This window comes from Protomyctophum parallelum, assembly GCF_964188405.1.
Source record: "Protomyctophum parallelum genome assembly, chromosome: 1".
In the NCBI taxonomy this organism is placed as follows: Eukaryota; Metazoa; Chordata; class Actinopteri; order Myctophiformes; family Myctophidae; genus Protomyctophum; species Protomyctophum parallelum.
In genome coordinates this window covers 107,534,322-107,552,052 of record NC_139697.1, presented here as the reverse complement: position 1 = coordinate 107,552,052, position 17,731 = coordinate 107,534,322, and the positions used below count along the sequence as shown (strand labels likewise).

General features: G+C 47.6%; 1 protein-coding gene across 1 annotated transcript in view; it reads left to right on the top strand.

The window, feature by feature from the left end:
• Positions 1–17,731, top strand: part of pcf11 (PCF11 cleavage and polyadenylation factor subunit) — a 45,237-nt gene that overhangs the window by 17,978 nt on the left and 9,528 nt on the right. Inside the window, exons 6-18 of the mRNA XM_083781396.1 lie at positions 265–380; positions 746–1,052; positions 1,353–1,916; positions 2,635–2,833; positions 4,281–4,575; positions 5,049–5,195; positions 6,028–6,500; positions 7,220–7,846; positions 9,803–10,012; positions 10,122–10,188; positions 10,894–11,019; positions 13,387–13,489; positions 15,738–15,921. Coding sequence (XP_083637522.1) covers positions 265–380; positions 746–1,052; positions 1,353–1,916; positions 2,635–2,833; positions 4,281–4,575; positions 5,049–5,195; positions 6,028–6,500; positions 7,220–7,846; positions 9,803–10,012; positions 10,122–10,188; positions 10,894–11,019; positions 13,387–13,489; positions 15,738–15,921 — 3,418 coding nt within the window. The remainder of the gene's footprint in view (positions 1–264; positions 381–745; positions 1,053–1,352; positions 1,917–2,634; positions 2,834–4,280; positions 4,576–5,048; positions 5,196–6,027; positions 6,501–7,219; positions 7,847–9,802; positions 10,013–10,121; positions 10,189–10,893; positions 11,020–13,386; positions 13,490–15,737; positions 15,922–17,731) is intronic.

Sequence of the window (17,731 nt, the reverse complement as noted above, 5' to 3'; positions counted from 1 at the left end):
ACCCACCCTAGGGGACACGGGGAGAACATGTGAGGGTACCAACCCTAGGGGACACGGGGAGAACATGTGAGGGTACCTACCCTAGGGGACACGGGGAGAACATGTGAGGGTACCTACCCTAGGGGACACGGGGAGAACATGTGAGGGTACCAACCCTAGGGGACACGGGGAGAACATGTGAGGGTAGCTACCCTAGGGGACACGGGGAGAACATGTATTCATTGTGTGAGAACATGTCATGAATGCATCACAATGTTTCCGCAGCCCGGCGGTCCCTCGCTCCAACAAGGAGCACCTGTTGGCCCCCCCCACGCGGCCCCCCGCCAAGAGAGAGGCGGGCCCCCCCACGGAGCGCAGGGTGGAGAAACAGAAAGCTGGAGGTGAGGACCAGAGCCCTATTGGTTTATCTACAAAGCCAGTTAACCCATTCTGACCTGAGATCAGATTCATACGAGGTTTCCACTGGACACACACTGGTCTGATTAAACCCATTCTGACCTGAGATCAGATTCTAAAAAATGTCAGTCGTTGTTCAATTTTTCAAAAATAGCAGACCTACAAGCTTGTATCGCGCCACTCGGTGGCGCGATATGAGCTTGTAGATCTGCTGTTTTTCAATAGCTAAAGCATAACATGATGCCAACACCAAAATGGGTGCCCGGTCAGAATGGGTTAAGTTGTATTATTGCGATATTAAAACGATAGTCGTCGTCCTCACTGTGACGTGTGATCTTAATCGCTACAGGGGGAGGAGTCCCGAGGCGGGAGGCGGCGTCATCGGAACATCAAAAGTCCAAATCCAAGTCTCCTTCGCCCATCGTCCCGCCCCCTAAGGGGCGGGGCAGTGACATCATCACCCCTCCCCCCAAAGGGAGGGTCAGTGACATCATCACCCCGCCCCCCAAAGGGAGGGTCAGTGACATCATCACCCCTCCCACTAAAGGGAGGAGCAACGAGCCCTCGTTAAAGAAGGACCCTCGTCTGCTTCAACGCAAGAGACTCCCCGAGAAGACTGGAGAGGACGACATCGCCAAGAAGAGACTGATAGACAGGTAACTACACTACAATACCCACAATGCATCACTGCACTACAATACCCACAATACATTGTTAGTTAAGTTCTACTGATGCTCAATCTGCATCTTATTGCCTTCTCTGAGTTTCCTGGTAACTGACAGCTGTGAATGTATGTTTTTGATAATTGTCAGCAATCGTTCAGGACTCTTTTAATATAATGAAATGTGATGATTTATAAAGTGTAACATTATAACATCTGAACTATTTGTAATAGTTGTTGTATATTTAGTATTTAATGTATAATTAAAATGAAACGATGAAACGTTTACTCACAGGAAGGAGAGAGAGGAGGTGTCAGGAGGCGGAGCCAAAAAGCTGGTCAATGGCTCGCTGGGGAAGCGCGAGCAGCGTGGCCAATCGGGCGAGAGGGGCGGAGAGCAACGCGGCCAATCTGGCGAGAGGGGCGGAGAGCAGCGCGGCCAATCGGGCGAGAGGGTCGTAGAGCAGCGCGGCCAATCGGGCGAGAGGGGCGTAGAGCAGCGCGGCCAATCGGGCGAGAGGGGCGGAGAGCAGCGCGGCCAATCCATGGAGAGGGGGGGCGTAGAGTTGAAGACGGGCGGAGGAAACGCCCGGACCAACGCCCGCAAGCGCTCGCGCTCCCCGACCCCGCCCCCCTTCCCCTGTAGCTCCTCCCCCAAGAGGAAAGAGAGGAGGAGAAGCCCCTCCCTCTCCCCGGGAGGAGGGAAAACCCGGAGGCCGGTCACACCCAGGAAGAGGACCAAACGACCTCCGGAGGAGCGGGACTCTCCCCGGGTCCATCACTCCTCCTCTTCCTCCTCCTCGGACGCCAAGGAGCCTCCTCTTCACTCCAGACGGAGCGCCTGGGAGGAGAGCAAGCAGTAAGTTCTGTTAGTTATGTTAGTCTGAAGCAGTCAGAGGAGGCTCATGGGAAATGTAGTCCTATTGTGATTAAATATAGTCCTGTTGTGATGAAATGTAGTTCTGTTGTGATGAAATGTAGTTCTCTTGTGATATATCTCATCATGTCTTCTCTCTGTCAGTCTGAAGCAGTCAGAGGAGGCTCATGGGAAATGTAGTCCTATTGTGATTAAATATAGTCCTGTTGTGATGAAATGTACTTCTGTTGTGATGAAATGTAGTTCTCTTGTGATATATCTCATCATGTCTTCTCTCTGTCAGTCTGAAGCAGTCAGAGGAGGCTCATGGGAAATGTAGTCCTATTGTGATTAAATATAGTCCTGTTGTGATGAAATGTAGTTCTGTTGTGATGTAATGTAGTTCTCTTGTGATATATCTCATCATGTCTTCTCTCTGTCAGTCTGAAGCAGTCAGAGGAGGCTCATGGGAAATGTAGTCCTATTGTGATTAAATATAGTCCTGTTGTGATGAAATGTAGTTCTGTTGTGATGTAATGTAGTTCTCTTGTGATATATCTCATCATGTCTTCTCTCTGTCAGTCTGAAGCAGTCAGAGGAGGCTCATGGGAAATGTAGTCCTATTGTGATTAAATATAGTCCTGTTGTGATGAAATGTAGTTCTGTTGTGATGTAATGTAGTTCTCTTGTGATATATCTCATCATGTCTTCTCTCTGTCAGTCTGAAGCAGTCAGAGGAGGCTCATGGGAAATGCGTTCCTCAGAGACACGTCCTCCAGAAGTCCTACAGCACCCCTCCCCCGGCGCGGCCCCCCCACCCCGGCGTCCCGAGGACCCCCAAACACCGTCTGAGTGTCGACGCAAACCTGCAGATCCCCGACGTCCTGAACTCAGCCAGCAAGAGAGACCTGCTGCGACGCGTAAGACACAGTCCTGCTGTTGGAAACACCTTGTTGTTGTCCTGTTAGAAACACCTTGTTCTTGTCCTGTTGGAAACACCTTGTTGTTGTCCTGTTAGAAACACCTTGTTGTTGTCCTGTTAGAAACACCTTGTTGTTGTCCTGTTAGAAACACCTTGTTGTTGTCCTGTTAGAAACACCTTGTTGTTGTCCTGTTAGAAACACCTTGTTGTTGTCCTGTTAGAAACACCTTGTTGTTGTCCTGTTAGAAACACCTTGTTCTTGTCCTGTTGGAAACACCTTGTTGTTGTCCTGTTAGAAACACCTTGTTCTTGTCCTGTTGGAAACACCTTGTTGTTGTCCTGTTGGAAACACCTTGTTGTTGTCCTGTTAGAAACACCTTGTTCTTGTCCTGTTGGAAACACCTTGTTGTTGTCCTGTTGGAAACACCTTGTTGTTGTCCTGTTGGAAACACCTTGTTGTTGTCCTGTTAGAAACACCTTGTTCTTGTCCTGTTGGAAACACCTTGTTGTTGTCCTGTTGGAAACACCTTGTTGTTGTCCTGTTGGAAACACCTTGATGTTGTCCTGTTAGAAACACCTTGTTCTTGTCCTGTTGGAAACACCTTGTTCTTGTCCTGTTGGAAACACCTTGTTGTTGTCCTGTTGGAAACACCTTGTTGTTGTCCTGTTGGAAACACCTTGTTGTTGTCCTGTTAGAAACACCTTGTTCTTGTCCTGTTAGAAACACCTTGTTGTTGTCCTGTTAGAAACACCTTGTTGTTGTCCTGTTAGAAACACCTTGTTGTTGTCCTGTTAGAAACACCTTGTTGTCCTGTTAGAAACACCTTGTTCTTGTCCTGTTGGAAACACCTTGTTCTTGTCCTGTTGGAAACACCTTGTTCTTGTCCTGTTGGAAACACCTTGTTGTTGTCCTGTTGGAAACACCTTGTTGTTGTCCTGTTGGAAACACCTTGTTGTTGTCCTGTTAGAAACACCTTGTTGTTGTCCTGTTAGAAACACCTTGTTGTTGTCCTGTTAGAAACACCTTGTTGTTGTCCTGTTAGAAACACCTTGTTGTTGTCCTGTTAGAAACACCTTGTTGTTGTCCTGTTAGAAACACCTTGTTCTTGTCCTGTTGGAAACACCTTGTTGTCCTGTTGGAAACACCTTGTTGTCCTGTTGGAAACACCTTGTTGTCCTGTTGTGTATATAGTTGTGTATATGTGTATAATAGTGTGTTATTGTTTCAGGCGTCGAGGCGTCTACAGAGTGATAGTAGTAGTAGTAATAGTTGTAATGTGTTGATGTTTCAGGCGTCAAGGTGTCTAGAGAGTGGTGAGATCTCCCAGTAGTAGTAGTAATAGTAATAGTAATAATAGTTGTGTATATGTGTATAATAGTGTGTTATTAGTAGTAATAGTAATAATAGTTGTGTATATGTGTATAATAGTGTGTTATTGTTTCAGGCGTCGAGGCGTTTAGAGAGCGGTGAGATCTCCCAGGAGGACTTCCTGAACGTGGCTCATCAGATCAAACAGCTCTTCCAATACCGCGAGGAGAAGAAGATGGCTCCGCCCCCCGGCGCTAGCCCCTCCCCCCAGACGCTCTACTTCCAGCACAAGTCCAAGCTGAGGAGGACGCAGCTGGCCTCCCAACACCAGGGGGCGCCGCAGCGCTGCAGCGCCGGGGAGGAGGAGCCTGACGACGAGGAGGAGGAGCCAGAGGCCGCTGCTCGAACATCCAGAGAGAGAGACAGAACAGGTAGGATGCTCGAACGCCCAGAGAGAGAGAGTGGATAGGATGCTCGAACGCCCAGCAGCTCAGTGACGTCATGTTGTAGTTTTAGTAAAAACAGAGATGTGTTTGGGTGAGTCTCTTACCACCGCGGCTCAGTGATGTCATGTTGTAGTTTTAGTAAAAACAGAGATGTGTTTGGGTGAGCGGTGAGTCTCTTACCACCGCGGCTCAGTGACGTCATGTTGTAGTTTTAGTAAAAACAGAGATGTGTTTGGGTGAGTCTCTTACCACCGCGGCTCAGTGACATCATGTTGAAGTTTTAGTAAAAACAGAGAGATGTGTTTGGGTGAGTCTCTTACCACCGCGGCTCAGTGACGTCATGTTGTAGTTTTCGGTGGACTATGAATTGGCCTTAAGTCTCTCTGGATTAAGATATCTACTACATTGTAAAGTGTGTGTGTGTGCATGTGTGTGTGTGTGTGTGTGTGCTCCTGTAGGAGAGAGGAGCAGCAAAGAGAGAGAGGAACTTCACACTCCGATGATCGAGGAATACAACCACGGGAAAGACTTCCCCTCCAGCCGTAAAGCCTTACAGAGCCTCCCTCGAATCAGACGCAAATCTGACCTTCACCTACGGGACACCGGTTAGTTAAACCATTAACTAGAACTAGATCCTTACAGAGCCTCCCTCTGACCTATGGGACACCGGTTAGTTAAACCATTAACTAGAACTAGTTTTATACTAAGGTCTGGAGGCTGGCTAGGCCACCCCACGGGGGTGCATACTTAGTTCAGACTAGTCTTTGGTTAGACATGGGTTAGGGTTAGGTTTGGGTGTGCCTCCCCGTGGGAGGTTAGGTTTAGGGCGAGGGTTTGAGATAGGTTGTAGTTGTAGGACTAATGACTGGTCTAAACTAAGTACTGCACTCCACTCCATGACCTTAACACCCCCAACGCATTTGGAACCATTCAATCAGAGCGCCCAGCGTATATCTGTATGTATTAATATATGTATATATATGTATTAATGTATTTATTGATATATTTCAGCGGAGAGGGAGTGGACCTCTCCCCTGTTTGTGTGTATATATGTGTTTGTGTGTATATCTGTATGTATTAATATATGCATATATATGTATTAATGTATGTATTCATATATTTCAGCGGAGAGGGAGTGGACCTCTCCCCTGTTTGTGTGTATATCTGTATGTATTAATATATGCATATATATGTATTAATGTATGTATTCATATATTTCAGCGGAGAGGGAGTGGACCTCTCCCCTGTTTGTGTGTGTATGTGTGTATATCTGTATGTATTAATATATGCATATATATGTATTAATGTATGTATTCATATATTTCAGCGGAGAGGGAGTGGACCTCTCCCCTGTTTGTGTGTATATATGTGTGTATATCTGTATGTATTAATATATGTATATATATATGTATTAATGTATGTATTCATATATTTCAGCGGAGAGGGAGTGGACCTCTCCCCTCTCGGAGCGCCAGCGCTACGAGGAGCGCTCGGGGGGCGAGAGAGAGCGCAGCGGCTACGACGCGCCTCTGTCCCGCAGGCTGCCCCCCCCCCACCACACCCCGCCTCCTCCCCCGCCCCCCAGGAAGTGTCCCAGCCCCGCCCCCGCGGCGCTGCTGCCCCCCCCTCCTCCCGTGGCGCCGGGCCCCCCCCTTCAGCGCGGCCCCTCGCCCTCGCCCCTGGCGTTCGAGCGGGAGCGGCTGTCTCCGCTGCAGACGGACTCGGGCGGTCTGAGTCCCGCGCCGCGCTTCGAGAGCCCCAACAGCGTCCACTCTGACGACATGGAGACGGCGGCCGGCCTTCCTCACCTTCCTCACCTTCCTCACCACCTCCATCATCATCATCATCCCGACATGATGGAGGTCACCGCGCCTCTTCCTCCTGCTCCTCTACCTCGCTCCATCCTCAAGGTAACGTCCTTATAAGGGCACTTTTTACAGTATGTCCTGAAGATAACGTCCTTATCCCATTCTGACCTGAGATCAGATTCTAAAAATGTTCTTCTACATCCTGACAGTTTCATTATTAACCCATTCTGACCTGAGATCAGATTCTAAAAATGTTCTTCTACATCCTGACAGTTTCATTATTAACCCATTCTGACCTGAGATCAGATTCTAAAAATGTTCTTCTACATCCTGACAGTTTCATTATTAACCCATTCTGACCTGAGATCAGATTCTAAAAATGTTCTTCTACATCCTGACAGTTTCATTATTAACCCATTCTGACCTGAGATCAGATTCTAAAAATGTTCTTCTACATCCTGACAGTTTTCTGAAAAAGCTATGTTTCTATGTCAGTGGTTCTTCAGTTCTACAAGCTCTGCTATTTTTCAATAGCTAAAGCATAACGTAATGCTAAGACCAAAAGGGGTTCCCGCCCAAAATGGGTTATAAGGGCATATATGTCCTCAAGGTGACGTCTTTATAAGGGCATATTGGACGGAATGATTTAGATCAAAGAGTTATTAACGTTTTAATGATTTAGATCAAAGAGTTATTAACGTTTTAATGATTTAGATCAAAGAGTTATTAACGTTTTAAGATTTTCGGTCTCGTCGGCTAAGCGGGGGGGGGGGGGTCCTATGCATCGATAAATATATGGCTGATTCTGATTGGTTGTGCAGGTTCGAGGCTCCTCCCCTCCGGTCGTCCCCCACACCCCCCTCCCCCCCAGGCCACGCCCCCCTGCCCATCACTATGACAACGGGCCGTCACACCCCCCCCAGCCCCTCCCCCACCACCACGGGCCAATGAGAGGCTTTGACGGACCGCCCCGCCCTCTGGTTGGACAGCAGCAGCCGCGGCGGTTTGACGAGCACTTTGACGGACCAATGAGACACTTCCAGCAGCACCGCCCTCCCATGCAGCAGCGCTTTGACGGGCCCGCCCACATGGGGCCTGGACCAATCAGGTTCGATGGACCCGTGCAGCCCGGACCAATCAGGTTTGATGCCCCACATCAGCCTCAGCCAATGAGGTTCGATGGACCGGGTCAGCCTGGGCAAATGAGGTTTGATGGCCCACATCAGCCTCAGCCAATGAGGTTCGATGGACCGGGTCAGCCTGGGCAAATGAGGTTTGATGGCCCAACTCAGCCTCAGCCAATGAGGTTTGAGGTCCCAACTCAGCCTCAGCCAATGAGGTTTGAGGGACCGGGTCAGCCTGGACCAATGATGTTTGAGGGACCGGGTCAGCCTGGACCAATGGCAGGGCCGGGACTGAGGTTCGACATGGCCAATCACCAACAGCAGGTAGGTCTGTTCTATCTGTCATAGATCTATATATAGAAATATAGGTCTGTTCTATCTGTCATAGATCTATATATAGATATATATAGTTCTGTTCTATCTGTCATAGAATTATATATTTATTTTTTCCCTACAGCAATGATGGAGCCCCTTTTTTAATAACTTCAATATTTGCCTGAGTACAGCTAGCTAGTGCTACAGGTTAAAAGACAAAAACTGTAGCTAACGTTGGCTAGCTAGCTCACACACAGTAACGTCAAACCGTAGCTAACGTTAGCCAGCTAGCTCACACACCGTAACGTCAAACCGTAGCTAACGTTAGCCAGCTAGCTCACACACCGTAACGTCAAACCGTAGCTAACGTTAGCCAGCTAGCTCACACACCGTAACGTCAAACCGTAGCTAACGTTAGCTAGCTAGCTCACACAGTAACGTCAAACCGTAGCTAACGTTAGCTAGCTAGCTCACACAGCTAACGTCAACAGATGGGATCCACCCGTCATGCTCTCGTAGTAAGTCGAGTGCGTCGTTAAACAACTGCTCCTTTTTGTCCAAAACATTTGAGCACGTGATATTTTAGATTAAAGAAAACTTTATTTTGACTTTGCACGACCATGTGGTCTCACTTTGATCAAAGACCTTTTTGGTTTGACTCGGTCGCATTCTGACTTTTTTTCTTTTCTTTTCATTCTTTCTTTTCACCAAATGCCAATACAATCATCATATTTTAATAGTCGGTCGGCAACCGACAACAGACAAATATCTGTTGTCTCTAACATCAACAGGAGACCAACGTATTATTTTGTTAGGCCTGATATAATTTTCAATTCAATTTTATTATAGTGTCAAATCACAACAAGTTGTCTCAAGACACTTTACAACCAACAAAGATCCACCCAGAGCAGCAATATTATTGCGACAACGGTAACGAAAAACTCCCCTTTAGGAAGAAACGTCAGGCAGAACCCGACTCTAGGGTGGGCGGCCATCTGTGTCGATATAATTTAGTTAGGCCTGATATAATAACATATCTGTTGTCTCTAACATCAACAGGAGACCTGTGTATTATTTAGTTAGGCCTGATATAATAATATATCTGTGTCTCTAACATCAACAGGAGACCTGTGTATTATTTTGTTAGGCCTGATATAATAACATATCTGTTGTCTCTAACATCAACAGGAGACCTGTGTATTACTTAGTTAGGCCTGATATAATAATATATCTGTCTCTAACATCAACAGGAGACCTGTGTATTATTTTGTTAGGCCTGATATAATAATATATCTGTTGTCTCTAACATCAACAGGAGACCTGTGTATTATTTAGTTAGGCCTGATATAATAATATATCTGTTGTCTCTAACATCAACAGGAGACCTGTGTATTATTTTGTTAGGCCTGATATAATAATATATCTGTGTCTCTAACATCATCAGGAGACCTGTGTATTATTTAGTTAGGCCTGATATAATAACATATCTGTGTCTCTAACATCAACAGGAGACCTGTGTATTATTTAGTTAGGCCTGATATAATAACATATCTGTGTCTCTAACATCAACAGGAGACCTGTGTATTATTTAGGTAGGCCTGATATAATAATATATCTGTGTCTCTAACATCAACAGGAGACCTGTGTATTATTTAGTTAGGCCTGATATAATAATATATCTGTGTCTCTAACATCAACAGGAGACCTGTGTATTATTTAGTTAGGCCTGATATAATAATATATCTGTGTCTCTAACATCAACAGGAGACCTGTGTATTATTTAGGTAGGCCTGATATAATAATATATCTGTGTCTCTAACATCAACAGGAGACCTGTGTATTATTTAGTTAGGCCTGATATAATAACATATCTGTGTCTCTAACATCAACAGGAGACCTGTGTATTATTTAGTTAGGCCTGATATAATAACATATCTGTCTTTAACATCCTCCTGGTTTCCGCAGCCCTTCCATCAGCCAATGGTCATGCACTTTGAACAACCTCCGCCCAGATTCCCCTCCGGACCGCCCATGGGTCCCATGGGTGGACCCATGGGCGGTCCTCCCATGGGTGGGCCCGGCCCGGGTCCCTTCAGCACCATGCCGGGACTCCAGTACCAACCCTTCCCTGGCCCCGCTGGACCTGGGTTCTACAACCCTGGACCCCCCCAACAGGTACACGTCTGCCTGTCTGTCTTAAACAGTTTTATCCTAAACCGTTAAACTAAACGTCTACCTGTACTAAACTAAACATGACTCGGCATTCTTTGTTGTTGTGTTTCAGGTCAACATGGTACCCAACATGACTCAGGCCTTCCTGCCTCAGAACACTGTGCCTTTCCCCCAGACAGGTAACTTTTTACTATTATTATTATTATTACTGTTGTTGTTATTATTATCATTATTGGTGTTATTATTATTATTATTATGGCTCCAGACAGTCACTCTGTGGTTCAGGGGTAGAGTGCCTGGATGGTAACCTTAAGGTTGCCAGTTCGAACCCGGGCTCCCCCAGAGTTACTGTCGAAGTGTCCTTGAGCAAGACACTGAACCCCTAATTGCTCCCGATGTGCTAGTTGGTGCCTTGCATGGTTTCCGCTGCCATCGGTGTATGAATGTGTGTGTGAATGGGTGAATGTAATGCACAATCTATGTAAAGCGCCTGCTATATAAATGCACCATTTACCATTTACCACTTCAGTATATCTTAATGTGTTCTCAGTGGCGCCCCCCGGTGGCTCTAGACAGTCACTTCAGTATATCTTAATGTGTTCTCAGTGGCGCCCCCCGGTGGCTCTAGACAGTCACTTCAGTATATCTTAATGTGTTCTCAGTGGCGCCCCCCGGTGGCTCCAGACAGTCACTTCAGTATATCTTAATGTGTTCTCAGTGGCGCCCCCGGTGGCTCTAGACAGTCACTTCAGTATATCTTAATGTGTTCTCAGTGGCGCCCCCCGGTGGCTCCAGACAGTCACTTCAGTATATCTTAATGTGTTCTCAGTGGCGCCCCCGGTGGCTCCAGACAGTCACTTCAGTATATCTTAATGTGTTCTCAGTGGCGCCCCCGGTGGCTCCAGACAGTCACTTCGGTCAGATGGACGTGAATGAACTTCTGACTAAACTGATCTCCACTGGAATCATCCCCGCTGCCGCGCCCCCCACACACACTGCTGGAAGCACGGGTAAGTGCACGTACTATGAGGAAAATGAACAGGGTTTTCTTTTCCGGGTCTCTCTCGAGGGGGGGCGGGGCTGCGACGCTCTATACTCTGCTTGGCTCATTGCCATGCGTCACAGTCTAGTCAGGGCCCTGCTGATGGGTTGGTGGTCCTCCATGCGTCACAGTCTAGTCAGGGGCCTGCTGATGGGTTGGTGGTCCTCCATGCGTCACAGTCTAGTCAGGGGCCTGCTGATGGGTTGGTGGTCCTCCATGCGTCACAGTCTAGTCAGGGCCGTGCTGATGGGTTGGTGGTCCTCCATGCGTCACAGTCTAGTCAGGGCCCTGCTGATGGGTTGGTGGTCCTCCATGCGTCACAGTCTATAGTCAGGGCCGTGCTGATTGGTTGGTGGTCCTCCATGCGTCACAGTCTAGTCAGGGGCCTGCTGATGGGTTGGTGGTCCTCCATGCGTCACAGTCTATAGTCAGGGCCGTGCTGATTGGTTGGTGGTCCTCCATGCGTCACAGTCTAGTCAGGGACGTGTTGATGGGTTGGTGGTCCTCCATGCGTCACAGTCTATAGTCAGGGCCGTGCTGATTGGTTGGTGGTCCTCCATGCGTCACAGTCTAGTCAGGGACGTGTTGATGGGTTGGTGGTCCTCCATGCGTCACAGTCTAGTCAGGGACCTGCTGATTGGTTGGTGGTCCTCCATGCGTCACAGTCTAGTCAGGGCCGTGCTGATGGGTTGGTGGTCCTCCATGCGTCACAGTCTAGTCAGGGACGTGCTGATGGGTTGGTGGTCCTCCATGCGTCACAGTCTAGTCAGGGCCGTGCTGATGGGTTGGTGGTCCTCCATGCGTCACAGTCTAGTCAGGGCCGTGCTGATGGGTTGGTGGTCCTCCATGCGTCACAGTCTAGTCAGGGACCTGCTGATTGGTTGGTGGTCCTCCATGCGTCACAGTCTAGTCAGGGCCGTGCTGATGGGTTGGTGGTCCTCCATGCGTCACAGTCTAGTCAGGGTCCTGCTGATGGGTTGGTGGTCCACTGGTTACCCTCCTACTGCATTCTCTTAACCCATTCTGACCTGAGCTCAGATTCATACGAGGTTTCCGCCGGACACACACTGGTCTGATGAACCCATTCTGACCTGAGATCAGATTCTAAAAATGTCAGTCGTTTTTTTAGATTTTTCAAAAATAGCAGACCTACAAGCTCGTATCGCGCCACTCGGTGGCGCGATATGAGCTTGTAGATCTGCTATTTTTAAATAGCTAAAACATAACATGATGCCAACACCAAAATGGGTGCCCGGTCAGAATGGGTTAAACACCGACACCGAGGCGCGTCAAGCCCTTGACTCCGCCCATCCCCGGGGGCAGTTGTGATTGGCTCTCGTTCACTGCAGTGCATTTTGCGGCATTTTCAAAACAATATTGCGCAGAGTAGCGATTATCAAACGTATTTGCAATGCCATACGTTGAAAGATCTGTTGCCCGTGGACAAAGGCACGCTACCTCCGCAAGTTAGATATTATCGGCATAGATGTTTGTCCGTATGTGATTAAGGATTGGAACCACGTTGCATCGGCAGCCATAGAACATTCTTACCCCGGGCTAAAACCGGATGTGACGTTTTTTGGGCGTTCTTGTCTTGCTCAGTGTCTTAAGGCCTATTCATAGTCTGGATTTTCGGTGGTGAGGTGAGCACCGCTCCGGTGGTGAGCTGACCACCGGAGCTGAAATAACGTTGAGCGGTGGTGAGTAAAAACAGAGAGAAGGGCTGGAGCGGTGGCGGTGGTTTGCTCTTCACCGCGGCTCGTGACGTCATGTTGTAGTTCCGTGGTCACCCCACCACCGTAAATCCAGACTATGTATGAGCCTTCAGTGTATGCAGATCGGCTACTTTACCGTTTGTGAGGACGCACACATGGGAGCAAGTTATTACGCGACAGAGCCACGGAGACAATAGAGCCGGCTTGGCTTTTTTTGGCACATTTTATGGCGTGTTGCGACGAGGTCAAAGGTCCAATGGTGTGACTCTCGCTCTCAAAGGGTGAGACCTGGCAGGCCTGGCACTCTTTCATAATTATGATGTCACAGAGAGACAGAGCAGCAGGCCTGCTGCTCTGTCTCTCTGTGACATCATCAGAGAGACAGAGCAGCAGCCCTGGACATTTTCATATGATGTTTGGGATATAGAGCGTCGCAGTCCCTCCCCCTTTCAGAACAACGAGTGGCCCAGGAAGTGAATCCCAATGCATTTTGACCATAGGCATTTATTTTCTTTTTTTTTTCATTTAAAGACCTTTTAAGCGACGTACGAAGCCAACTCTTGTCGTGACAAATCATGACAACAAACACCATTTTCTGACCTTTGACCTTTGTGTTCCAGATCCCTCTCCGTCGGCTCCAGTGGAGGAAGAGGAGGAGGAAGAGGAGGAGCTAGACGACAACATCCCCGACATCACTTCCTTTAACATGGACGACCTTAAACAGTTAGTATTACATCACTTCCTTTAACATGGACGACCTCATACAGTTAGTATGACATCACTTCGTCCAACTGTAGAACTATGACATCACTTCTTGTAACTCATTCCCCTGTATGACGGAAGCATTTATATTTTACTCATGATCAGAGCTTCCGTTGCTCCAGACTGTATGACGGAAGCATTTATATTTTACTCATGATCAGAGCTTCCGTTGCTCCAGACTGTATGACGGAAGCATTTATATTTTACTCATGATCAGAGCTTCCGTTGCTCCAGACTGTATGACGGAAGCATTTATATTTTACTCATGATCAGAGCTTCCGTTGCTCCAGACTGTATGACGGAAGCATTTATATTTTACTCATGATCAGAGCTTCCGTTGCTCCAGACTGTACGACTGAAGCATTTATATTTTACTCATGATCAGAGCTTCCGTTGCTCCAGACTGTATGACGGAAGCATTTATATTTTACTCATGATCAGAGCTTCCGTTGATCCAGACTGTACGACGGAAGCATTTATATTTTACTCTTGATCAGAGCTTCCGTCGCTCCAGACTGTACGACGGAAGCATTTATATCATGATCAGAGCTTCCGTCGCTCCAGACTGTATGACGGAAGCATTTATATTTTACTCGTGATCAGAGCTTCCGTTGCTCCAGAATGTACGACGGAAGCATTTATATTTTACTCGTGATCAGAGCTTCCGTTGCTCCAGACTGTATGACGGAAGCATTTATATTTGACTCATGATCAGAGCTTCCGTTGCTCCAGACTGTACGACGGAAGCATTTATATTTGTCTCATGATCAGAGCTTCCGTTGCTCCAGACTGTACGACGGAAGCATTTATATTTTACTCATGATCAGAGCTTCCGTTGCTCCAGACTGTACGACGGAAGCATTTATATTTGACTCATGATCAGAGCTTCCGTTGCTCCAGACTGTACGACGGAAGCATTTATATTTTACTCATGATCAGAGCTTCCGTTGCTCCAGACTGTACGACGGAAGCATTTATATTTTACTCATGATCAGAGCTTCCGTTGCTCCAGACTGTACGACGGAAGCATTTATATTTTACTCATGATCAGAGCTTCCGTTGCTCCAGACTGTACGACGGAAGCATTTGAACATTGCGAGAGGCAACAGTCTGGCAACACGAGAGTAATGAATGAGTTAACATCAAACAGTTAGTATGGCATCACTTCCTTTAAACCCATCTTGGGCGGGGAACCCAGAAGCGTTATGTTATGCTTTAGCTGTTGAAAAAGAAATAGCAGACCTACAAGCTCATAGCGCTGCACCAAGTGCCGCGCTATGAGGTTGTAGGTCTGCTATTTTTGAAAAATCGTGAAAATGTTTGAATGTATATTCTTTCTGAGCGATTTTTTTAAAAACTCAAATCTTTGCTTCTTTTAGATTATATTAGATTAGATTCAATTCAATTTATTGTCGCTGCACATAGTATACAAATACTTTGACAATGACATTCTGGGAGGGTTCCTGGAACTACGTATTTTCAGATGGGGGTCCACGGAGGCCAAATACAGATAATTCTGGTGGTCCTTGAGATGAAATAGTTAGAGAACCACTGACATAGAAACAGAGTGTTCCTCCACGCGCTACGTCCAACCAGGGAAACTCCCCCCTGTCAGGTGTAAAGGAGCAACTTGGACACTCAGGCATGAAGGAAGCATGAGTTCAAGTCCGTTGCTCTCCCCATGTCCCCCATATATGGGGACTAGGTTGGTCTCCCTTTGCCCCCCATATATGGGGACTAGGTTGGTCTCCCCTTGTCCCCCATATATGGGGACTAGGTTGGTCTCCCCTTGTCCCCCATATATGGGGACTAGGTTGGTCTCCCCATGTCCCCCATATATGGGGACTAGGTTGGTCTCCCCTTGTCCCCCATATATGGGGACTAGGTTGGTCTCCCCTTGTCCCCCATATATGGGGACTAGGTTGGTCTCCCCTTGTCCCCCATATATGGGGACTAGGTTGGTTGAGGGTGTGTAGAGCCCAGGATCACATTAGATGATTGACACAGGGGTGAAAAATGGGTTACAAAATCGTGGGATAAAATATATATTAAAATAAAAAAAGAAACAGGGTTTTTCAGAATAATGTCAGGATTTAGAAAGCATTTGTAGAATCGTCCTCAGGTCTAAGTGTCTGTGTGTGTGTGTGTGTGTGTGTGTGTGTGTGTGTGTGTGTGTGTGTGTGTGTGTGTGTGTGTGCGTGCGTGCCAGGCGCTACGAGCCCGTGGTGGTGAAGCTGTACACGGGGATCCAGTGCTACTCGTGCGGGATGCGGTTCACGGCGTCTCAGACCGACGTCTACGCCGACCATCTGGACTGGCACTACAGACACAACCGCTCTGAGAAGGACGTCAGCCGCAAGGTCACCCACAGGAGGTGGTACTACAGCCTGACGGTACGCACACACACACACACACACACACACACACCGCACGCACACACACACACACACACACACACACACACACACACACACACACACACCGCACACACCGCATACACACACCACACACACACACCCACAGGAGGTGGTACTACAGCCTGACGGTACGCACACACACACACACACACACACACACACCGCACGCACACACACACACACACACACACACACACACACACACACACACACACACACCGCACACACCGCATACACACACCACACACACACACCCACAGGAGGTGGTACTACAGCCTGACGGTACGCACACACACACACACACCGCACACACACACACACACACACCGCACGCACACACACACACACACACACACACCCACAGGAGGTGGTACTACAGCCTGACGGTACGCACACACACGCACACACCGCACACACACACACACACACACACACCCACAGGAGGTGGTACTACAGCCTGACGGTACGCACACACACACACACACCGCACGCACACACACACACACACCGCACGCACACACACACACCGCACGCACACACACACACACACCGCACGCACACCATAAGCACATCTCCATGCCTGGGTTTAACTCAGACGTACAGCTGGCCAATGAGCTAAATAACTTTTACCTAAGGTTTGAGAATCAGGACTTTGCTGAAAAAATTACTCAATTAAAGAAGGAGACTAGAGCCCCTCCAGCCCTAGTTATCGACAAGAAAAGTGTGGAAAACACCTCAGACACACCAAGTCAAAAAGTCCAGGGCCGGATAACACATGCGGCAAGGTTCTCTCAACATGTGCTGAACAGCTCTGCAGCATTTTTCATTTTATTTTTAACTTTAATCTCTTCAACAACAGCGGGTCCCTAAGTTATGGAAACAGTCCACAATTGTCCCAGTTGCCAAAATTAGGACCCCAAAGTCATTAAATGACTTCAGGCCTGTTGCTTTGACTTCATTAGTAATGAAATGTTTGGAAAAGCTAGTCAAAGATAACATCCTAAAGCAGGTGGAGAAATCTCTAGATCCCCTGCAGTTTGCATACAGGTCTGGAAGAGGTGTAGATGATGCCACTATCACCCTATTGCATTTCCTGTAGCGCCACCTTGAGGGGAAAAAAACACAGGCCAGATTGTTGTTTGTTGATTTTTCCTCTGCTTTTAACACGATCCAGCCACATCTTCTAGCCCAGAAGCTAATCAGTTATTTTACACTGGATCTTAACCTTGTTGGCTGGATCTTAGACTTCCTAACTGTTATATATATCCTGGTGTGACAAGTCATTTTTACAGCTAAATGTGACCAAAACTAAAGACATGATCATCAGCTTTAGACGGACTCCTCCCAGTCCTGCTCCTACACTCATCAAGGGCACAGACATTGAAGTCGTAGAGAGCTACAAATACTTGGGTGTCGTTCTGGACAACAAACTCTCCTTTGACTCTCATGTTGCCTCCACTTCTAAAAAAGTCCAGCAGCATCTTTTTTTTCTGAGGAATGTCTCATCTGTTATGATGACTCTTTTTTTATAGAAGTTTTATTGAATCTGTACTCATGTTTTGTGTGGTTGCCTGGTACGGTAACCTGACCCTAGCAAACAAGAACAGGCTCAGCAGCCTCGTCAAAGTGGCCAGTAAAACTTCTGGGAGAACCCAAAAAGCCCAACTTATAGAAGAACTTGTACAAGAGGCAGCTGCTTAAGAGAACCTCCTCCCTCCTGGAGGTATCGGATCACCCACTTCGGTCTGAGTTTGAACTGTTGCCCTCAGGTCGTCGGCTGAGGGTG